The 21,781-nt window shown below is 41.6% G+C and overlaps 3 protein-coding genes and 1 long non-coding RNA gene across 5 annotated transcripts in view; 2 read left to right on the forward strand and 2 right to left on the reverse strand.

Moving 5' to 3' along the window:
- Positions 1-841: 841 nt before the first annotated feature.
- Positions 842-7,518, forward strand: LOC130928168 (leucine-rich repeat LGI family member 2-like). The gene is made up of 8 exons (XM_057854436.1): positions 842-1,062; positions 1,182-1,253; positions 2,341-2,412; positions 2,486-2,557; positions 2,626-2,697; positions 2,759-2,925; positions 4,380-4,544; positions 5,940-7,518. The coding sequence occupies exons 1-8, from the start codon at positions 881-883 to the stop codon at positions 6,755-6,757; spliced, it is 1,620 nt and encodes a 539-aa protein (XP_057710419.1). The 5' UTR covers positions 842-880; the 3' UTR covers positions 6,758-7,518.
- Positions 5,557-17,218, reverse strand: LOC130928170 (uncharacterized). The gene is made up of 3 exons (XR_009066641.1): positions 17,123-17,218; positions 14,312-14,423; positions 5,557-11,164 (listed from the first exon to the last, which is right to left on the reverse strand). It is a non-coding gene; the product is annotated as an uncharacterized LOC130928170 (long non-coding RNA).
- Positions 13,314-21,781, forward strand: part of LOC130928167 (uncharacterized) — a 40,941-nt gene continuing 32,473 nt past the window's right edge. Inside the window, exons 1-2 of one of the 2 annotated variants that reach the window (XM_057854431.1) lie at positions 13,314-13,703; positions 13,887-13,992. The gene's annotated coding sequence lies outside the window, so the exon portion shown is untranslated. Of the gene's footprint in view, positions 13,993-21,781 lie in introns of both variants that reach the window. The other variant, XM_057854430.1, reaches the window with a different exon arrangement.
- On the reverse strand, positions 19,923-21,504 carry tm4sf5 (transmembrane 4 L six family member 5). The gene is made up of 5 exons (XM_057854437.1): positions 21,260-21,504; positions 20,688-20,768; positions 20,450-20,592; positions 20,196-20,388; positions 19,923-20,124 (listed from the first exon to the last, which is right to left on the reverse strand). Exons 1-5 carry the CDS (start codon positions 21,431-21,433, stop codon positions 20,107-20,109), a joined length of 609 nt encoding a protein of 202 aa, XP_057710420.1. The 5' UTR covers positions 21,434-21,504; the 3' UTR covers positions 19,923-20,106.

The following is a 21,781-nucleotide window of genomic DNA, read 5'->3' on the forward strand; positions in this document are numbered from 1 at the left end:
CTTTTTGCCACATGGCAAAAAATGCCACATGGCAAAATCCTTTTTTGCCACATTGCAAAAAAAATTTCCACATGGCAAAAAAGCCACATGGCAAAGAAAATGCCACATGGCAAAATCCTTTTTGCGACATGCAAAAAAATGCCACATGGAAAGATCCTTTTTGCCACATGGCATGAAAAATGTCACATGGCAAAAAATGCCACATGGCAAAATCCATTTTACCACATGGCAAAAAAAAAAAAAACTGCCACATGGCAAGATCCATTTTGGCACATGCCAAAAAATGCCACATGGCAAAAAAAAATGCCACATGCCAAAATCCATTTTCACACATGCCAAAAAGAAAATGACACATGGCAAAATCAATTTTGCCCCATGGCAAAAAAAATGCCACATGGCAAAATCGTTTTTGCCACATGGCAAAAAAAAAAATCCGCTTGGCAAAAAAATGCCATGACAAAATCCTTCTTTCCACATGGCAAAAAAATGCCACATGGCAAAATCATTTTTGCCATATGGTAAATGGTGTTATATGGCAAAGAAAATGCCTTATGGCAAAATCCTTTTTGTCATATGGCAAAAAAATGGCACATGGCAAATAAATCCCACATGGCAAAATCCTTTTTGACATGGTAAGAAAATGCCACATGGCAAAAAAATGCCACATGGCAAAATCCTTTTTGCCATGTGGCATTGGGAGGGCCTGGTAGAACGTTAATTAAGGAGTGTTAATTTAGTAATTTATGACATAACATTTTGGTTGTAAAGCATGGGCATGCGTGTGGTGGGCGGGGCTTTTGCCGCTGATTGGCTCCGACTCCCCGGTGCTGCGTCGGTCGGCTTCGTCGCATGGTGCAGGGTGGACGGAACCGCAGAAACGATGCCGCCGCGGATCCTGATATTTCTAGCGTTGCTTTGCGTGTCCCTGAGTAGCGTCTCGCAACCGAGTCACGCCAGGAAGCTCTTCCGCTGCCCCTCAACATGCAGCTGCTCCAAAGAGTCCATCATATGCGTCGGTTCTTCCTACGTCCCCAGGATCAACCCCGGCGACATCATTTCTTTGTAAGTAAGGTAGTCGACTCCGGCGTTTGACGCAGTGAGTAGACGCAGTGTTTACCGGCAGATGCGCAAATATTATGTAGTTTTGCTGACGCGTCATGTTTTGATTGTCACGCTTGCAGGAGCATCGTCAATGGCACTTTCTCAGAGGTCAAAGAGGCCATGTTTTCTCATATGCCATCACTGCAGTTGCTGTAAGATTGTCTTTAATCATTCTTATGCCAGGAATTTCATTTAGTTTGTCAGTAGTGGACTTATGATCAAACGCACGAAAAATTCGCTGCCACCTTCCTACTTCAAATAGATTGGACGCAGGGCAAAGGCGAGCTATGGTGATGCCTAAGACGCCATGTAGTGGAGGGGGCGCCAAATTGCTTTGGGGGGGGGGGGATCAGGTTTTGCATGGGGACGGGAGGGACATACAGAGGTATGAAAAAGTATCTTAACATTTTGGAATTTCTCACATTTCTACATAAAATCACCATCATATATGATCTGATGTCTGTCAAAATCACACAGGTGAAAAAACAGTGCTTTAACTAAAACCACCCAAGAATTTATAGGTTTTCTTATTTTAATGAGGATAGCATGCAAACAATGACAGAAGTAAGTGAACCATCACATTTAATATTGTGTGTGTATATATATATATATATACATATATATATAATACTTGAAATTTTTGGAAAGATTTATTTATTTATTTATGGACTAAAACGTTTGTCGACTAAAACTAGACGAAGACGAACACATTTTGAAATGACTAAATATGCCTAAAAGGCTAATAATTTCATCCAAAATTCTAAGACGAAAATTAAAATGGCTGCCAGAAAAGACACTGATGTCAACAACATGCCGCCTCGTCCCACCCCTTACAAGTTTTTTTTGGCCGGTAGCAGCCACTTTAAGTAATAAAAAAAGACGTCAATGTTGTGGAGGTGGGGGAAACACCACTAATTTTGCTACTGAAAGTCTGATCTGCATCCGAGTTGGCATAGGATTAAACTGCGTGAACTTGCTAACCTGCAAAACTGCTACGGTCAGGCCAGCCGCAACAAGGAACAACAAAGTCGAGCTAGCCGTCCCTCATTTGGACCATTGTTGTCATTATGTGGGTTCATAATCGTGAGAACTATGGGGGTGGGGTCCTAGCTACACTTTTGCCTAAGGCACCTAGTCACTGATGGGACATCTACTTGTGGCAAGCTCATTTAAATCTCTTAAAAAGTCCACAAGAAGCCATAAATCTACTCAGATGTGTCTCTGACCCCTCATCCACAGACTTCTTAATTCCAATTCCATTACGACGATAAGAGATGACGCATTCTCCGGTCTGCCACATCTGGAATACCTGTAAGTGCCTCTCACGTTTGATCGGTCAACCCTTCGGTGTCCGCAGAATGACCAATTCAATGTTCTTTGACAGGTTTATTGAGAACAACAGGATCGAGACCGTGTACAAATACGCCTTCAGGGGACTACGGGACCTGACCCACTTGTATGTTTTGATCAACCGCCGTTGTGAATGTTTGATTATTTGTCAGTCGTCCGGTGTTTTGATTGTAGATCGCTGGCGAACAACAAGATCAAATCCCTGCCTCGGGACCTCTTCGCCGAGCTGGACTCGCTAATAGAGCTGTAAGTTGGGAAGTCTTTTTGTCGGCGTCCAAGTCACGTCATTTGGGTTCGTCTGCTGCAGGGACCTGCGAGAGAATGCATTCCAATGCGACTGCCGGGCAAAGTGGCTGATGACGTGGTTGAGAAGTACCAACGCCACAGTGTCCGACGTGCCCTGCGCCGGACCGGAGGACGCGAAAGAGCAGCGCCTCAACGATATGAGCCTGCAAAACGAGTGTATCTCAACGGGTGAGAGCGTACAGTCCCTGACAAAATTCTTGTCGCTGATCCATTTTGTAGAAACAATTGCTAATAACCTGACTTTCCTACCATCTCGTGTCATGAACAGTCTCACCAATTTTGAGAAGGGTCCAACTAACTGTAATGGTCTCAAACCTGTACGCTGGTTTTTGACTAAAATGGCATGTTTTTCAACATTCAATCCAAAATACCCGATTTCCTGTTGGGTTTGGAATATGGGCGCAATAGACTTTTTGAAGCAGTTTTGGACAATGTATCAAATCCCCAAATTCCATCGCTCTACGTTGAAAAACAGCAAAGGAAAGGGCATTTTTAAAAATTCAAGGGGGCGCCACTGAGCCATTTTATTACATTTTTTCACTATGTTGCAAAATTATCGAAATTTACGCGAAACCGCATGTATGTGGAAATTTTGGTGAGTTTTCAAACATGTTCAGGCCTTCAAATTTGCCATTTTCATTTGCAATGAAAAAAAATGTGTTTGATAACATAAGCGAATTAAGTAGTGGTGCTGTGAGATCTTAATTTAATATTTTGTATGACTTCCATGGGCTTGAAGGACTGCATCCATGCGGTTCGGCATGGATTCATACAATTTATTGGTGAAGTAATCAGGAACATCAAAGAACATTCTTGGGTTTCGTCTTCCATGCTTCCTCTTTCATCCTACCCCAGACATGCGCAATGATGTTCATGTCTGGTGACTGTGCTGGCCAGTCCTGGAGGATCTTCATCTTTTTCCACTGCAGCAGAACTCCACGAGACCTGGTCACCTGAAGTCCATGTGTCAACCAGAACAGTCTGGCGAATTCTGTCTAGAAATGGCCTCCATGGTCGAATCAGTGCCCAGAAACCAGCATTAAACAAAAGACAATTAAAAAACCGTGTGGCATTTGCCAAGGCCCACAACCTGTCAAAAGGATGGATGCTGGAAATGTGGCAAAAGGTGGATTTTTCAGATGAATCTTCCATTGAATTACACCGCAGTCACAGCAAATATTGCAGGAGACCTACCGGAGCCCGCATGGATCCGAGATTCACTCAGAAAACAGTGAAGTCTGGTGGTGGCAAAATCATCGTCTGGGGTTACATCCAGTATGGGGGTGTGCGAGAGATCTGCAGGGTGGAAGGCAACATAAATAGTCTGAAATATCAACAAATCTTAGCTGCCTCTTACATTCCTAACCATAAAAAGGGACAAATTCTGCAGCAGGATGGTGCTCTATCGCATACTTCAATCTCTACCTCAAAGTTCCTCAAGGTAAAGAAGATCAAGATCCTCCAGGACTGGCCAGCCTAGTCACCAGACATGAACATCATTGAGCATGTCTGGGGTAGGATGAAAGAGGAAACATGGAAGACGAAACCCAAGAATGTTTATGAACTCTGGGAGGCATGCAAGACTTTTACAAAGACTGATGATATGAATTCCCCTTTGGCAGATTTCATCCTACATCAGACTGTGATGTCAGAGTCCCTGACGGTCGACACCTTCGGCTACAAGAACGACGTCTTTGTGGCGGTCGCCTCTCCCGGCGCGGAGAGCTGCATGGTCCTCCAGTGGGACCACATCGAAATGAATTTCAGGACTTACGACAACATCACAGGTAGGGTCGAGCTCCGAAAAAGGTTCCAACGCGATTCGCCGCCCGGGTGGAGTTTACGAATCTTTCTTTTAGGTAGGGGTTGACAAAATATCGAAATGGTGATATATCAGTATACAATGTATCCCAAAATGTTATCTATATGCTCCTGCCAAGAATCGAGATATCGTTTAAAATAGGGTTGAGATTTGGGCTATTTGCAGGCCATGACTTTGACTGGATGAGTCTTTCTCCAAGGTATGCTTGAACAATTTTAGCTCTGTGGCGTTATGCATTGTCATCTTGGAAAATGACAAACATATTTTCAATTGAAGTGATAAGAAAGCTGTCTAAAATTTCAATGTAAACTTGTGAATCTATTGAAGATTTAACCACAGCCATCTCCCCTGTGCATTTGCCTGACATGTAGCCCCATATCATCAAGGACTAAGGGAAATTTGATGTTTTCTTCAGGCAGTCGTCTTTGTAAATCTCACTGGAAAGGCACCAAACAAAAGTTGCAGCATCATCACCTTGTCAAGAGTCAAGAATCTGCATTGGACAAGGGGTCAAGAATCTGCATTGGACAGGGTGATGATGCTGGAACTTTTGTTTGGTGCTGTTCCAGTGTGAATTTTGATGTTTCTTCAGGCAGTCATCTTTGTAAATCTCATTGGAACGGCATCAAACAAAAGTTCCAGCATCATCACTTTGTCAAGATTCAAGAATCTGCATTGGACAAGGGGTCAAGAGTCAGGAATCTGCATTGGACAGAGTGGTGATGCTGAACTTTTGTTTGGTGCTGTTCCAGTGTGAATTTTGATGTTTCTTCAGGCAGTCATCTTTGTAAATGTCTCTGGAACGGCACCAAACAAAAGTTCCAGCATCATCACCTTGTCAAGAGTCAAGAATCTGCATTGGACAAGGGGTCAAGAGTCAAGTATCTGCATTGGACAGGGTGATGATGCTGGAACTTTTGTTTGGTGCTGTTCCAGTGTAAATTTTGATGTTTCTTCAGGCAGTCATTTTTGTAAATCTCATTGGAACGCCACCAAACAAAAGTTCCAGCTTCATCACCTTGTCAAGAGTCAAGAATCTGCATTGGACAGGGTGATGATGCTGGAACTTTTGTTTGGTGCTGTTCCAGTTAGACCTAAAATGGCCCAAAATGACCTAATTGCCTGGCATTGACTGCCACTGACAGACATAGACGTTCAATCCGTTTGAAGTGGGAGGGATGGCAGCGAATGAACGAATGTTCATTCCCTGCCACCCTCCCAGTTCAAATGGATTGGACGTCTACTTGTGATAAACTAGTGATCTACTAGTGATAAACTAATTCCAATTCACACTAGAAGCTTGTTTTTCTGTTAATTAGTTGTTTGTGAGGTACCAAGAGGTTCCCACTCCTACTTTTAGGTCAGTCTATCGTGGGGTGCAACTCGATGGTCATCGAGGACCAGGTGTTCATCATCGTGGCTCAGCTCTTCGGCGGCTCGCACATCTACAAGTTTGATGAGGACCAGAGCACCTTCACCAAATTCCAGGACATCGAGGTGTCCAAAATCTCCAAGCCCAACGACATCGAGGTGTTCCGGATCGGCGCCGAACGATTCTTCGTCATCGCCGACAGCTCCAAAGCAGGTCTGTCCACTCTCTACAAGTGGAACGAGAACGGCTTTTATTCCTACCAGTCCCTTCACGAGTGGTACCGCGACACGGACGCCGAGTTCTTGGACTTGGATGGAAAAGCACACCTGATCCTGGCTAGCCGTTCCCAGGTTCCGGTTATCTACCAGTGGAGCCGGAGCAACCAGAAGTTTGCGCTCTTTGGCGAAATCCCCAACACGGAGGACGCGGTGGCCGTCAAGCACTTCCGCATCAAGGATGAGCTCTACCTCGCCCTGACGCGTTACATCGGAGACTCCAAAGTTCTGCACTGGGGCGCCAAACAGTTCTCGGAGATCCAGGCGCTACCGTCAAGAGGCGCTATGATCCTCCAGCCGTTCTCCTTCAAGGACCGCCACTATCTGGCCCTGGGGAGCGACTACACCTTCTCGCAGATCTTCCTCTGGGACGCAGAACAAGGCGTCTTCGAGCGCTTCAAGGAGGTCTACATCCAGGCGCCGCGATCCTTCACCGCCGTGTCCACCGACCGCCAGGACTTTGTCTTCACGTCCAGCTTCAAGGGGAACACGCACATCTGGGAGCACGTCATCGTCGATTTGAGCTCGTGAGAGCCACCAAAAGAGAAAGTTACAACTAGCGCTGCAGTTAGCATCGCGCTAGGTGGGTTATTCAGCTCTACTTGCATGCTAACACTTAAGTTGCTATTCAGATCAGAAAATCAGTTTTCAGAAATTTCTGGTTTATTCCACCTCAATTTTCTTAGAACGTTTCAAACTTTGCACCCCGACATGGGATTTTTCTTCTGCTAACTTTCAAAAAAAGCATGGCCAATCCATGTATTTGGATAAAGGCTGACAAACGTTTAGCTAACGACGCATGCTAAGTTGCCTTATCAGCATTCCGTGGCGATCAATAAGCATCCGATGTCATTGCTTCTCATGTTCAAGGAATGTTTTGAAGCACAAACTTTAGTCAGGGACGTGCAATTGCTATGAAATCTTTCGGCGCCATTGACGGTAATAGACGTCCAATCATGTGGCTATGAAAACATTAGCATTTAAATGAGTTTATCATGAGTAGACCATAGACTTCACTATCAGTTGACGAGACAGCTCCTACAGACATTGCGCCACGGCTTCCCGTCGGGGGCCTGGTCAGGTAGAGCGTCATGGAAGCTTTCACTGCGATAAACTGAAACACGCTGCGTTCTAACGCCGGATTTAGGTGGAAACAGGACGAAAGTTTTAGTGCATAAAAATCGGTATTTCAGGCAAAAGCTTATATGATATGTTAAATATTGCAAATGATCCTGAAAATATAGGTGATTATTAGTGCTGCAACGATTAATCGATTAACTTGAGTAATTTGATTAGAAAATGGATTCAAATTAATTTTGCTGCTTCGAGTGTTCGTTCAATTCAGGTGGCGATGTAATGGTTTATTTTGAAAGTGTTTCTATTTGGTTTTGTGGAATTAGGTGGATACACTGCCCTTTAGTGGTGACAGTGAATATGACATAACTCATTTCACATGGTAGAATCCAACTGCTCCCTGTTAAGACCAACATAAGTTTTTGTTTGAGGTAATGTTTTTTTAATGCGTTCGTAATTCAGTTTATAGGTATAGTTAGCCATTTTTGTGGGAATTTGTGTTTGAACCATTTGTCGAGAGCATTGTAAAAAAAATAAAAAATAAAAAATAAAAAAATTAGCATTTTATAGCATTTATGCTAGCGGACTTTTGCTATGTAAGTTAGCAAATTGTTTTTTTGTTGTACCGTAATTTTCGCACTATAAGGCGCACCTGACTACAAGCCGCCACCCACCAAATTTGACACGAAAACGACATTTGTTCATAGATAAGCCGCACTGGACTATAAGCCGCAGCCGTCCTAACTGTATTATGGGATATTTACATCAAAAGATATTCACCGGTAACACTTTATTTGACAGCGGCATCATACGACTGTCATAAGACCAAATGAACCACCATTTGCAGCCAATTGGTTCAAAGCTTCATTGCTTCAAGAAGCTTCATTTGGCCATCACTGCTCCCTTGGGGGAGACAGTCCAGTTTTGCTGCCACCTGCTGTCAATACTGTTGTTGCCCAACATGCCTCCTAGCATGCATTGCAGCGCTACAGATGTAAATAACAATCAAAATTCATGTTCTGCGCCAATTATTTCTTCAGTTACTCTTCTTGTCGTCTCATTAATTGCTAATGATGGTATTTGGTAACACTTTATTTGACAGTGGCGCCATAAGACTGTCATTAGACAATCAAAATTATGATATGACATTGTCATGAGCGTTAATAAATGCTGATAACAGATTTCATTAAGTGTTATCTGCCAAATTATCTCCGTTTTGAATGGATGTAAAAGAGCCGTGCTGGACATAAATCGAGTTTGTGACATAATTTGCCCGATGACACTTAATGACATCTGTCATAAGCATTCAGTAATGCCCATGATAGTGTCATGTCATAATTATAACTGTGTTATGACGCCGCTGTCAAAAAAAGTGTTACCTATTAAACCAAATAAATCAACAAATAAGCCACACTGGACTATAAGCCGCATGATTCAAAATGAAGGAAAAAAGTAGCGGCTTATAGTCCAAAAATTATGGTACTTAGATTCTAATTTTTTTTCATACCGTTTGGGGCTCAGGTATTTTGATTTTTAATGTTCCTTATCTGATTACTCGATTATTCGAACTAACAAGTTCATCGATTAATTGACTACTAAAATAACAGATAGCTGCAGTCCTAGGGATTATCTCTGGATCTGGTGATATTTGTGCATCTAGCGTAAATGTCTGAGAATTAAATAGCCATTTTAAGTTTTTTTTAAATATTTAGATGTAAAATAATCTGGATTCAGAAGTTTTTGAAAATAGGCCCCCTACGGAGCGGCCCTGATAGTGAAGTCTATGAGTAGAAATCCAATCCATTTGAAGTGGGATGGCCATCAGCGAACGTCCGCTATCGTCAATGGCAGCCAATGGGTTAACGAGCAAAATGCAAAAATATCCTCCATTACTATCAAGAATAGTGCAAAATGAAATCTACCCAATGACAACATATTCCTGTTGGTAGTGCAAAAACAAATGACGGCGTATCAATACTTTTGCAATCAAATATCGTATCCGGATACGATACTTTGACAACCCGACCAGGCGGAATGTTTCATTCTGAAAAAGCATGTAAATAAAATGTAAATAGTATCACATATATGCCAATGCTGTTACCAAGATTAAACCAATGATGGCTGAATTTACATTGACGAAATACAGGTAGTCCCCCGGTTACGACATACCCGATTTACGCAATTTCGACTACATGACGCCGGAGTCTCGTTTATTTTTTATTTTTTTAGGCGCAAACAATAAAACAGTCGACACTAAACGATTGGTGTTCAAACGTCCATCTATAACCTTATTCAAACATTTATAAGCTTATTCCTATACATCCTTCACACAGCGGCGGGAAACAGAAATGTCATTTAATCCATCTGCAGGCAACCGGGAGATCATGATTTTACGACACTGTGCGGGTGTGCGTTTTCCTTAAGGCAAAACACTACCGCTTTTGTCCACCGGCGTCGCTAAAATCAGCCAAAACTGAATAGTTACCGAGTGTTGCTTTGAATCAATAAACGTAAATATAGAAATCAAAATGCAAAATTATATTTTGAAAAGCGGAAATAATTCATTTACATTTTTAAAAAGTAGGAATTTATTAATAAACTTGTTACTATAGTTTTTAATTTTTAAAAATAATTTGAATTTTTTAAAAAATGTTGTATTTTCCAATTTTTAGTTGTATTTTTCAATTTCGTGTACTTATATATGCTTTTTGATGTATACAGGTAGTCCCCGACTTACAAACGAGTTTTGTTCTTCTGCGTGAGTCGGAATTAACCCTTTAAGTACCCCCAAATACCCCATAAATCTCAAAATAACTATCCAAAAACATGTATTATACATCATATTAATAAAATAGAGTAAAAAAATAAGATTGTGACTGGCGAAAAAATGGCAGAAGAGACACTGTTACGCGACAAAAAAAAAAAAAAAAGACTGGAGACAAAATGGCGGATGAGACTCCGGCGTGAAGTCGAAATCACGTATGTCGAGTACGTCTACAATTCTACCTGTATTGCATAATAAACATAAAATGTGACTCAGTTGTACATAGTAATGTAAAAAAAACAAGAATTGAGTAAATAATCAAAGTTAATACACTCATGTAAAGCTGTCGGAACAAGAGGGGCGAATGAAGAGGATGGTGGGATACACACATACAGTGGAGGTCCCGCTTAGGCAAGAGCTAATGGCAGAGCGCTATAAGTATATGTTACGTTCAGTAAACTGGAAGTACCAACCGTACTGTATTGTTGCCTTTTGTATCCTGAAATTTCTTTCTTAACAAGAGGCAATACTTTCCCGTTGAGGTGTGTCTTAACCTGAAAATTCTGTATATAGAGACGTTCTTAAGTAGAGGTACCACTGTACTATTTTTATGTACTTATGAGTTATTTTTCAATGTAAATCCAGGCATGAAGGGGTTAAACGCCTGTCACACATGAATGAATGTCAACAGCTTTTTGCAATCGTTTTAACAGCAGATAAGTATATTCTTTTGACGCTATGCCGGTCTATGTATAAGGCAAAGTTACGTGACCGAAGATTTGTTGAGTTCATTGCCTTGTATCTCAAAGCAAATAAATCTGCTACCATCTCAAAAGTCAGCTCACTCGCGTCTCAAGGCACCGTATTAACCGTATTAAAAAAGAAGAAAAAGAAAACTCCTGTTTTGTCCCTTCTGAGGAAGCTCCTCAGATATTCAAAAATAGCTGGTTCTTAGTCGGTGGCGTCCACGGCGTTGACGTTGCTGTCCAGCTGGTGTCGAAAAGACATTCTGGCTTTGGAGGAGAAATAGATGTGGGGGCCCCGAGTCAAGCTGTCGCTGCCCCAGGACGTGGTGGAGCCCAGGCGGGTTTTACGCTCATCTGCGGACAACAACATTTTGTCAAGTTTAGCCAATGTCTTTTGCTGTTTTGTATGAGATTTATTGCTAGGTTTATGTACACGTAGCTTGGCTAAAAAGCCTCTTTATTCAGGGGCAAACAATGGGATGGGAGAGCCAGGACAACAACATAGAACATAGAATAGAATACATAGACTAGTGTTTTTCAACTAGTGTGCCGTGAGAGATCATCGGGTGTGCCGCGGGAAATGATCCAAAATTGCTTTTTGTCTTTTTACGCCGTCAGACGGTGTTAGGAATACCGTCATTTTCGGACTATAAATCGCTACTTTTTTCCCTTATTTTAAACTTGCAGCTAATAGTCCAGTGCAGCTTATTTGTTGATTTATTTGGGTTAATAGATAACATTTTACGTGACAGCGGCGTCTTAAGACTGTCATAAGACCGTCATAATTATAACATGATACAATCATGAGCAGAGGCGTCGCGTCCCATTAGGCAAACCAGGCAATTGCCTAGGGCCCCCAGCCAGGAGGGGCCCCCAGAGGGCCAACAGATTTAGCACACGTAGCTTTACTGCGACCATGTCAGTGAAAGCCTTGTGTCCGAGTTCCCTGAATGGGCCCCTACACTCTCTTTACGCCCCCCCCCCCAGTGAATGGCGATTTGGCTTTTTTTTAAATTGGCATATATCCAAAATGAAGAGAAGTTATCCTTCTGGAAGCGACAAAAGAAAAAAAAAACGAAGAGGAGAAAAGGAAGCAAGACAGCGGTGAGTGTACTATGTTACTGTAGTTTTATGTCTTAATGTAGTAGAAGCCGGGCACTTTGAGTGTCCTAAAAAGCGCTCTATGAGACCGAGGCGTTATTATACGTTTATTAAATATGCTATTGCTCCAAGTCCAACTGTCCCCCGAACTTGCACACGCTTGAAGGACCCCATGTTTCTTATTGCCTAGGGCCCCCGGGGACCCTTGCTACACCTCTGATCATGAGCATTATTGAATGCTTATGTCATTAAGTGTCATCCGGGAAATTATGTCACTAACTCCATTTATTTCCAGCTTGGATTTTTACATCCATTCAAAAGTGAGATTATTTGCCGGATAACACTAAAAGACATCTGTAATAAGCATTCATTAATGCTCAGGACAGTGTCATGCCATAATTATGATTATCTAATGACAGTCCGATGGCGCCACTGTCAAAAAAAAGTGTTAGAAAATACCATAACTAACAATTGATGAAACAACGGGAACAGTAACTGAAGAAATAATTAGCACAGAACATGAATTTTGATTATTTACATCTGTAGTGCTGCAATGCATGCTAGGAGGCATGTTGGACGACAACAATGTTGCCAGCAGGTGGCAGCAGAGTTTGACTGTCTCCCTCAAGGGAGCAGTGATGCCAAATGAAGCTTCTTGAAGCAATGGAGCTTTGCAACCTATTGGTTCAAAGCTTCATGGTGGTTCATTTGATTTTATGACAGTCATATGATGTCACTGTCAAAAAAAGTGTTACCGGTTAATATCTTTTGGTGTCAATATCCCATAATACAGTGAGGACAGCTGCTGCTTATAGACTAGTGTGGCCTATCTATGAACAAATGCTATTTTTGTGCCAAATTTGGTGGGTGGCGGCTTATAATCTGGTGCGCCTTATAGTGCGAAACTTACGTTACTGTTATATTACAACTAGAACATGCACTTTATTAATATTCCAACCAACAACCGGTAACGGTTTGATATTGGAATTGAATTTTTGAAATTGCACAACATCGGGATGTCTGTTAAAAAGTCATAATGGGACAACCCCACGAGCAACTTTTTTGACCAGGTCAGCGTTTCAAAGTTATGAGCTCTTGGTAAGTTTTGTTTTCTTATCTTGGATATGACATGTTGTTTTAGCTTTTAACGCTCTGTGCTGAGTGATCTTCACACACTAAACTCGCTTGTAGCGTTAGCTTCGCGCTAGCATTAGCGTTTAGCGCGGTGACTCTGTGTCGACTTTAACTCTTTGAAAACATTTTACATACAGTTCGTGGAGTCCAGGTGAGTTTAATTAATTGCAAATAATATACTGTTTTCCTGCTGAGTGTATTATCATGAAAATTGGGATGTATTTGTAGACTACAATTATGTGCTTGTCTGTCATGTTTATTCGAAATGGTTGGAAACCTTTGATGTATTTATTTATTCATGGACAAAAACTTTTGAAGTTTATAGACGAAAATATTTTGAGGATTGCAGACTAAAACAAGACGAAGACGAATACATTTTGAAATGACTAAAATATGACTAAGACTAATAAGTGTTTTCGTCCAGAAGACGAAGAGGAAAATTAAAAGGGCTGGCAAAAACAACACTGCAACACATTGATGACTAGAAATCCGAGCAGTTCTTGAACGCGACACGAGCTGCTAATTAGCGTCATTGTGCCAACTGCCGAGCAAATTTAAACGTCATCTCCAAACGAAACACCCGTCGCTTCAAAATATGGACTATTTTGTTGGCCTTCGTGAAAACAGAAACAGAAAACCTTTGGGAAAAACTACAAAGGTAAATGAGAAGGCCGTCAAAACCAGTTAGAAACAAGTTAGCAACAAGCTAACTCCAAAAAGTCCCACACTGTTAGTGGCATTACTAGCTGCCTGTAAAGCCATTGTCACCGAGATACTTGGCCCTGATGTGGTTAAAAACATTGCTAAAGTCCCCGTGTCTGATAATTCTGAGTTTTTCCAGCCTAACTGCTATTAAAAAAAATCAAAACAAAGAGACTGGGAGCTGTTGTCGAAGATTCCCGCCAGGATTTTGGCTTTGTGTTCATCAGGCTCAAGTTTCACACTGGGTAAGTGTAAGTATTGAGAAATTATGATTATCCTGTACAGAAAGTAATTTTGAACATTTTTTGGTTTGTGGTGTGCCGTGAGATTTTTTTTTCCGATGTAAAAACTTGCTTTGACTCAGAAAATAAAAACGCTGCGCTAATGTAGCTCACCACCACTAGAGGGCAATGTGGCTCTGTGCCACAGAGTGGCACAAAATGGTGGTCTGATATCAGAGAGCTAAACCTATTTGGTGACTCACTATAATTAGGAAAGCCTGAATGTTAAGTCTATGCACAATTCTAATATATGTATGTGTATATTTTGGAGCGTCCTTCTCACCAGTCTCTGAGGGCAACCCTTTGCTTTTGCATCGCTCTTTGCAGTGTCTGTAGAAGGGGAAACATTGGAGCATCTTGACACCCATTCTGAGGAGACGTTAGAACTTTAGGTCCTATAAAATAATTTAAAAAAGGACACTTTAAAATTCAACATCAATCGTTCTCCTTTCCCAACTAATCACTTTGTTCTGGTTAGGTTGTCAAACTGGCAACCCGTGGGCCAGATCCAGCCCGCAGATGACGTTTGTGTTCGCTCAAATGAGATAGATGATTGTCAAATTTACGTAGGCCTAAAATCGGATAGTATTTAGTTTATTTCGCTTCAACATTTTTTCAAAACAATAAAATAAAGTGAATAGGTACCTTGGTTATGTTTAAATTAAAGCAACACTAGGTAACTTTTCAACCTTTATAAAATATTTTCACAACATTTATGTGTATGCTATGTCGACCGACAGCTAGATAAATGACACATCTTTTATACTTTGAGGGGGTCTGTATCACTGTCACCGGCACTAATTAACTGTTAGGAGAGTGGCAGGAACCCTGCCACACAAAAAACTACAAATGTGCTGACTGCTTTTGCAGCATACGTCACTTCAGCCTTTCCTCAGTCATTATAAAGACTGAAGTCAATGCGAACGCTTTCCAGCGAATTGTGCAAAGATGGCAGTGCAACAAAAGAGACAAAAAATTTTGCCACATGGTTGCTAACCGTCGTATGCTGTTGTTTAGCCACAGTTGGATTCATTACCTTATTACTATTCATTCTCCTCACAGCCGCTGGAAACAAATATTGTTTAATGTTGTGGCATTTTTTTGTAGGTATGTGGCAAAATGGGTTCTGGCATGTGGGATTTTTTTGGGCAAGTGGCATTTTTTTGCCATGTGGCAAAATTGATTTTGGCAAGTGGCATTTTTTTGCCATGTGGCATTTTTTGGTATGTGCCAAAATGGATTTTGGCATGGGGCTTTTTTTGCCATGTGGCAAAAGGTATTTTGGCATGTGGCATTTTTTTGGCATATTGCATTTTTTTGTGTGTGGCAAAATGGATTTTGCAATGTGGCATTTTTTTGCCATGTGGCATTTTTTGCCATGTGGCAAAATTAAATTTGCCATGTGGCAAAATGTACTTTCACATGTGGCATTTTTTTGCCATGTGGCAAAATGGAATTTGGCGTGTGGCATTATTTTGCCATGTGACATTTTTTTCCATGTGGCAAAATGGATTTTGGCATGTGGCATTCTTTTTTTCTGCCGTTTGGCATTTTTTTGCCATGTGGCAAAATGTATTTTGGCATGTGGCATTTTTTTGGTATGTGGCAAAATGGAATTTGGCGTGTGGCATTTTTTTGCCATGTGGCATTTTTTTACATGTGGCAAAATTGATTTTGGCATGTGGCATTCTTTTTTTGCCATGTGGCAAAATTGATTTTGGCACGTGGCATTCTTTTTTGGTGTGTGGCAAAATTGAATTTGCCATGTGGAATTCTTTTGCCATGTGGGTTTTTTATCCCATGTGGCAAAATGTATTTCGGCATGATGCATTTTTTTGCCATGTGCCATTTTTATGGTGTGTGACAAAATGGATTTTGGCATGTGCCATTTTTTTTGCCATGTGCCATTTTTTTGCCATGTGGCAAAATTGAATTTGCCATGTGGCATTTTTTTCTTGCCATGTGGCAAAATCGATTTTGCCATGTGGCATTCTTTTGCCATGTGGCAAAATGTATTTTGGCATGTGGCTTTTTTTTGGTATGTGGCAAAATTGATTTTGGCATGTGGCATTTTTTTGGGTATGTGGCAAAATGTATTTTGCCATGTGGCATTTTTTTTTTTTTGCCATGTTGCCAATATTCGTTCTCGCTGTCTCTCCATTTTAGTTTCCAGCAGCTACGTGAAGAATGAATAGTAATAAGTAATGAATCCAGTTTTGGATAAACAATAGCATATGACGTTTAGCAATCATGTGGCTAATGCTAATCCAACCACCCGACCCGAACTCAGCGCTGACGAGTTTGGTTGAGGGGTTTGGGGTGGGGGGCCTGCAAGTGAAAGCCAGGTCAATGTTTATTCTGTATATCCTGATAGCCTCCCTTTTTTTTTTCTTCCTCAGACAAAACTTTTTGTCTCCTTTGTTGCTCTGCCATCTTTGCAGAATTTAAGCGAAAGCATTCGCATCGACTTCCGCCTTTATAATGAATGGGGAAAGGGGAAGTGACGTATGCCGTAAAGCCGTTTATAAAGGTTGAAAAGTTACCTAGTGTGTCTTTAAGTGGTGAAAATACAATGCAGTTTTTACAAAAGATACAACATTTGTATAATAATAGATGATACGTACTGGTAGGAGCAAATGAATGAATATTCCTAATTGATTGGATGTCTTGCTCTGTCAATGGCAGTCAGTGAGTTAACTTATTTGGCCAAAACTATACTGGTCCCACCCACATGAGCTCTACTTGTATGGACGTCTGTACTAGTGATAAACTATTGGAAGAGAGAATTTCCAAGAATGGGGTCAGGCGCAAGGATTGCGACACCAGTTGCGACACTTCATCATTCCTCTCCTTCTTCTTCACCTTGGTCCTCGGCAAATAAACTCCCGATTGTTTTTTAGGAGAAAAAGAAGACAGGTGCGGCTCTGGCAACGTAACTTGTCAGATGACATGTTTAGATGCCTCATTATAATTGCATGCATCAACATGTAGAAATAGGAGATGTATGAGTTCATCCAGCAAAAATTGAAGCCTTTTCTGAGTGAGAATCTGAAGAGTTCCAAAAACGAGGAGGGAAAACTGCAAAATAACTCACCTGAGTGAAAACGGCTCGCGGAGGAGAGCTGGATGAGGCGGTCGTCCACAAAGGAAAGCTTGCTTCTGTTCTTGCGCTTGTCGGGTGAACTTTAAATAGCTAATCCCAGCGGGCGTGTTTGTCTTCCTCTCTCCTCCTGTCCGCCCTCCAAGATTCTAGCGTCATCACCTCGTTGTCATGCGGGGCTCGAATCGGGACCGTCAAAAAAATAAAACTCAGAGTGTCAATCACTAATCCCAAGATATGATACAATTGTCCATCCTCCAAAAGTCTAATACAAGGATTTAATATGATATTATTAGTGCTCTTCACATCAAAAAATAAAAAGGCATTTTGACAGTTTTGTTTGAATGAAAAGTTTTCAATGATGACACGTCGGAACGACGATTAATCAAAACATAATCCGGATTTAGCATTTAGTTTAGAGGACTTTTGCTATGCAAGCTAATGTTTATATAATGCCAATTGAAACAGTGCAACAATTGGCATTATTTAAACATTAGCAATGCAAATGCAATGAAATGCAAACATTACCATTATATAGTATTTAGGCTAGCGGACTTTCGCTATGGAAGGTAGCCAATTGCAACAATGCATCAATTGGCATTATATAAACATTTTACGCTCGGGACTTTTGCTTTGCAAGTAAGCAAATTGTCGTAAACATTAGCCTTATGTAGCATTTAAGCGAGCGGACTTTAGCTATGCATGTTAGCCAATTATTGTAAACATTAGCAGTACATAGAATTTAAGATAGCGGACTTTTTCTATGCAAGTTAGCCAATTGTTGTGAACATTAGCATTATATGGCATTTATCTAGTGGACTTTTGCTAATCAGGTTAGCCAAATGTTATAAACATTAGCAGTAGGCTGTATAGCATAGCATTTAAGATAGCGGAATTTTGCTATGCAAGTTAGCCAATTGTTGTAAACAATAGCATTATACAGCATTTAAGCCAGAGGAATTTTGATGTGCAAGTTTCCCAATTGTTGTAAACATTAGCATTGTATAGCATTTAATCTAGGGGACTTTTGATATGCAAGTTAGCCAATTGTTGTAAACATTAGCATTGTTTAGCATTTAATCTAGAGGACTTTTGATATGCAAGTTAGCCAATTGCAACAGTGCAACAATTGGCATTATATAAACATTAGCATTGCAAATGCAATGCAATTCAAACATTAGCATTTTATAGTATTTAGGCTAGCGGGCATTCGCTATGGAAGGTAGCCAATTGCAACAATGCATCAATTGGCATCATATAAACATTTTAAGCTAGCGGACTTTTGCTATGCAAGTTAGCCAATTGTTCTAAACGTTAGCATTATTTAGCATTTAAGCTAGCAAACTTTTCCAGTGCCAGTTAGCCAATTGCAACAATTGGCATTATATAAACATTAGCAATGCAAATGCAATGCAAACATTAGCATAATTTAGCATTTAAGCTAGCAGACTTTTGCTATGGAAGTTAGCCAATTGCAAAAATGCAACAACTTGCATTATATAAACATTAGCAATGCAAATGCAATACAATGCAATGCAAACATTAGCATTATGTAGCCTTTAAGCTAGCGGGCCTTTGCTATGCAAGTTAGCCAATTGTTGTAAACATTAGCATTATATAGCATTTAAGCGAGCAGAATTTTGCTATGCCAGTTAGCCAATTCCAACAATGCAACAATTGGCAATTTGGCATTATATAAACATTAGCAAAACAAATGCCATGCAATGCAAACATTAGCATTTTTTAGCATTTGAGCTAGCAGACCTTTGGAATGGAAGTTAGCCAATTGCAACAATGCAACAACGGGCATTATATAAACATTAGGAAAGCAAATGCAATGCAAACATTAGCATTATATGGCATTTAGCTAGTGGGCTTTTGCTATGCAAGTTTGCCAATTGTTGTAAACATTAGCATTATACAGCATTTAAGCTCGCTGACTTTTGCTATGCAACTTAGCCAATTGTCCTAAACATTAGCATTATATAGCATTTAAGCTATGGGATAGCTTAAATGCTATATGATGCTAATGTTTACGAGACAGTTTCTGGTGCGCACCAGATTCCTTGAATTTATTTTATTTCTGTCGATGTCCCTTTTGGAGCTCCGTAAGATTAACTGTGATTAATCGCGTTTTTATACACACAATCAAAAGTAGCATTCAGCACTTTTATTAGAAAAGAAAACAGAAATATGTATTTTCATTTCAAATACATGCATGACATTAACTGCGATGAATCGTAATTATAGCTTTTTAAAATCTAAATGAAAGAAACTAGTGGACAGGTTAGCCACCCTCCCACCTCAAACAGATTGGACGTCTCTCACCGTCAATGACAGCTAATGAGTTATTTGTGTCCGGTCATGACTCAGCACGACCAAAACATAGATAACACATTGACCACACGCTTTCAAATGTTGGTTAATAAGTGAGAAACATTGGTAAAAGTACAACAAATCGGTTCAAAAAGTAACAAGTACACATCCAGTGTTTCTTTGGATTCATCATCAGGCCGGGCAACCTTGTTTTTCCAGGCGTTACATCATCTGTGTACTTTATCCAGCGGCTTCCCGAGCCAACAAGTATGTCACTCGTCCTTCCTAAAGTCTATTTAAACTTGCCTCGCAATTCCTAGCCGAGCCACCGTGTGGCAACAAAAAGCTTAAAGGCTTAACCTGCCGCCGTCTTATTCTTCACAATGACAACCTTTGACCTTGTCTGGACAGCGGCAATCCTATTAGTAGTGGAGTCAGGTGTATCATATGAGACATGTTTGGGTGCGAGCCAGCAATGATTCATCACGTTTGGATTTTTTTTATGTGTATTTAATCAGAACGTTGCGGTACATTGATTGTGACAGTTGAAGCAGTATATTACAAGACGAGAAGAAAACACAATTTCCGGAGGAGTTTTGTGACGGTCAGTAATAGAGATCGGCCGGCCGATATATGGTCAAGTGAGAGAATTCCATTGGATTTCACAAGCCGCTTTCGTCCTGTAAAGAGAAAGAAGTTTAGCTTGCCCATGAAAACCCATCAGATGTTCGGATATAGGCGGCAGACGGACATCCTTGCTGTCTCGGCAATCCCCGCAGATGCAGCCCAGGCATCCGTTGACCACTTGAATACCGCACAGTACCAGCTGGAGGACAGCCATGGACAACAGGATGGAGAAGAGAACCACATGCCACATGACGGCATTCTTGGGGTACTCGCACATGTCCCATAAAGTTTGGTTGACCAGGTAGCTCCCACTTCCCCTAGAGGGATAACAAACCGGATGAGTCAGTTTGTCCGGCAGCGTCAGGAATAAGCCCTTACGTTCCGAGATCCTCGAAAGGGTACGTCCAGACATCTCCCACCACGCGACACTTGGGTCCGATGGCCAGCCCGGCCGAGGCCACGCTGCTGCAGTAGATGGCGCCCACCACACCGAAAGCCGACGAGAAGACCGAGTTCAACATCTGGCGGCGAGACCAACCCCGGAGGTTATTTCGTTGACCGCGTCGCACCTCCTCTATCTTTGCTATCTAAATCCGGCGTAATCTCCGCCACTCACCCGGCAGCGGTTGCCGCAGCAACCCTTTCCGCAGCAACCCTTGCCCCCGGCCCTGATAGCGGAGCAGCTCGGGCACAGCATCTAAAAACGCAGGAAATCAAAGGTTGGGCAATGGATTTTAGCACCATTGGACGGCAGGTAGACCTTAGCCACTTTACAAGAATATTTCAAAAAAATCGTTAGCATGAGCGTATGTCGCCCCCGCTACCAAATAAGTGACGCGTTGACACAATTCAGGCGCTAAAGATAGCAAAAATCAGCTAAGAGAAATACACTTGGTCATTAATGAACTATAAAAAACAGGACTTCATCCTTCGAGAAGATTAGGTCCTGACCCCAGACAATGTTAAGCTTTATATTATGCTAATGCAAATGGGTAAGTTAGTGCCCGCCCACCAAGCGAACATGACAAGAAAAATCACTCGAATGGAAATTCAGAGCCATGGCTGAAAAACGGTCTCTGTTGGAATGACCCTCCTCCCAGACTTGATGAGAAATATCGTCTACAGATTTCTAGCAAATAGGCTAAACACAGTAATTGACTAGCACTGACTGACTCTCCAGTTACTCACAAAGAGGCCTCCTCCGATGAGACCCCCCATCAGCCAGACCTGCAGAGAGATCTGATCATTCTCCAGACGTTTGCCGTCGGGAAAGAAGAGCAGCAGGTTGGCGATCATGCAGACGAACGCCGAAGGCAGAAGGATCAGGCCCACCAAGCGGGCACACTTCCCCGTACAACACATCCTGGCTCCAGAAGCTCCGACGAGGCGAGTCAACGCGTCACGGTGAAAGTCAAACACTGCAAAAGCGGAAGCAGCGAGGGAACAAAGGCCACGAAGGGTGGACGTGGGCTTGTGTTTGCACTTGGGATCGAAAGCACGTGTACTTTTACAACGCAAACGTGATTGCGTTTCTGTCAGGGATGACCAGATCCATTTTATTTGTCATCAGGTTCTAGATCACTCATCTAGAACAGGAGTAGAATCAACTGTGTTGACAGTCCTGCCTATTAGAATGGTGGGCCAACCGGGGACCTGGCAGCCACAGTAATAGGGTGGTAGGTGGGTCCCACCCTTATTTCGTGGCTCGCT

Source organism: Corythoichthys intestinalis, chromosome 13, assembly GCF_030265065.1.
Source record: "Corythoichthys intestinalis isolate RoL2023-P3 chromosome 13, ASM3026506v1, whole genome shotgun sequence".
NCBI lineage: Eukaryota > Metazoa > Chordata > Actinopteri > Syngnathiformes > Syngnathidae > Corythoichthys > Corythoichthys intestinalis.

What these genes read in the sequence shown, in the direction of transcription:
- LOC130928168 (XM_057854436.1), top strand. Translation starts at nt 881, where the DNA reads ATGCCGCCGCGGATCCTGATATTTCTAGCGTTGCTTTGCGTGTCCCTG. An exon ending in CTACGGGACCTGACCCACTT is followed by an intron (nt 2,558 to 2,625) that starts GTATGTTTTGAT and finishes TTTTGATTGTAG; the next exon opens with ATCGCTGGCGAACAACAAGA. An exon ending in AAACGAGTGTATCTCAACGG is followed by an intron (nt 2,926 to 4,379) that starts GTGAGAGCGTAC and finishes CCCCTTTGGCAG; the next exon opens with ATTTCATCCTACATCAGACT.
- tm4sf5 (XM_057854437.1), bottom strand. Translation starts at nt 21,433, where the DNA reads ATGTGTTGTACGGGGAAGTGTGCCCGCTTGGTGGGCCTGATCCTTCTG. An exon ending in TCATCGGAGGAGGCCTCTTT is followed by an intron (nt 20,769 to 21,259) that starts GTGAGTAACTGG and finishes CTGCGTTTTTAG; the next exon opens with ATGCTGTGCCCGAGCTGCTC. An exon ending in GCTGCGGCAACCGCTGCCGG is followed by an intron (nt 20,593 to 20,687) that starts GTGAGTGGCGGA and finishes TCTCGCCGCCAG; the next exon opens with ATGTTGAACTCGGTCTTCTC.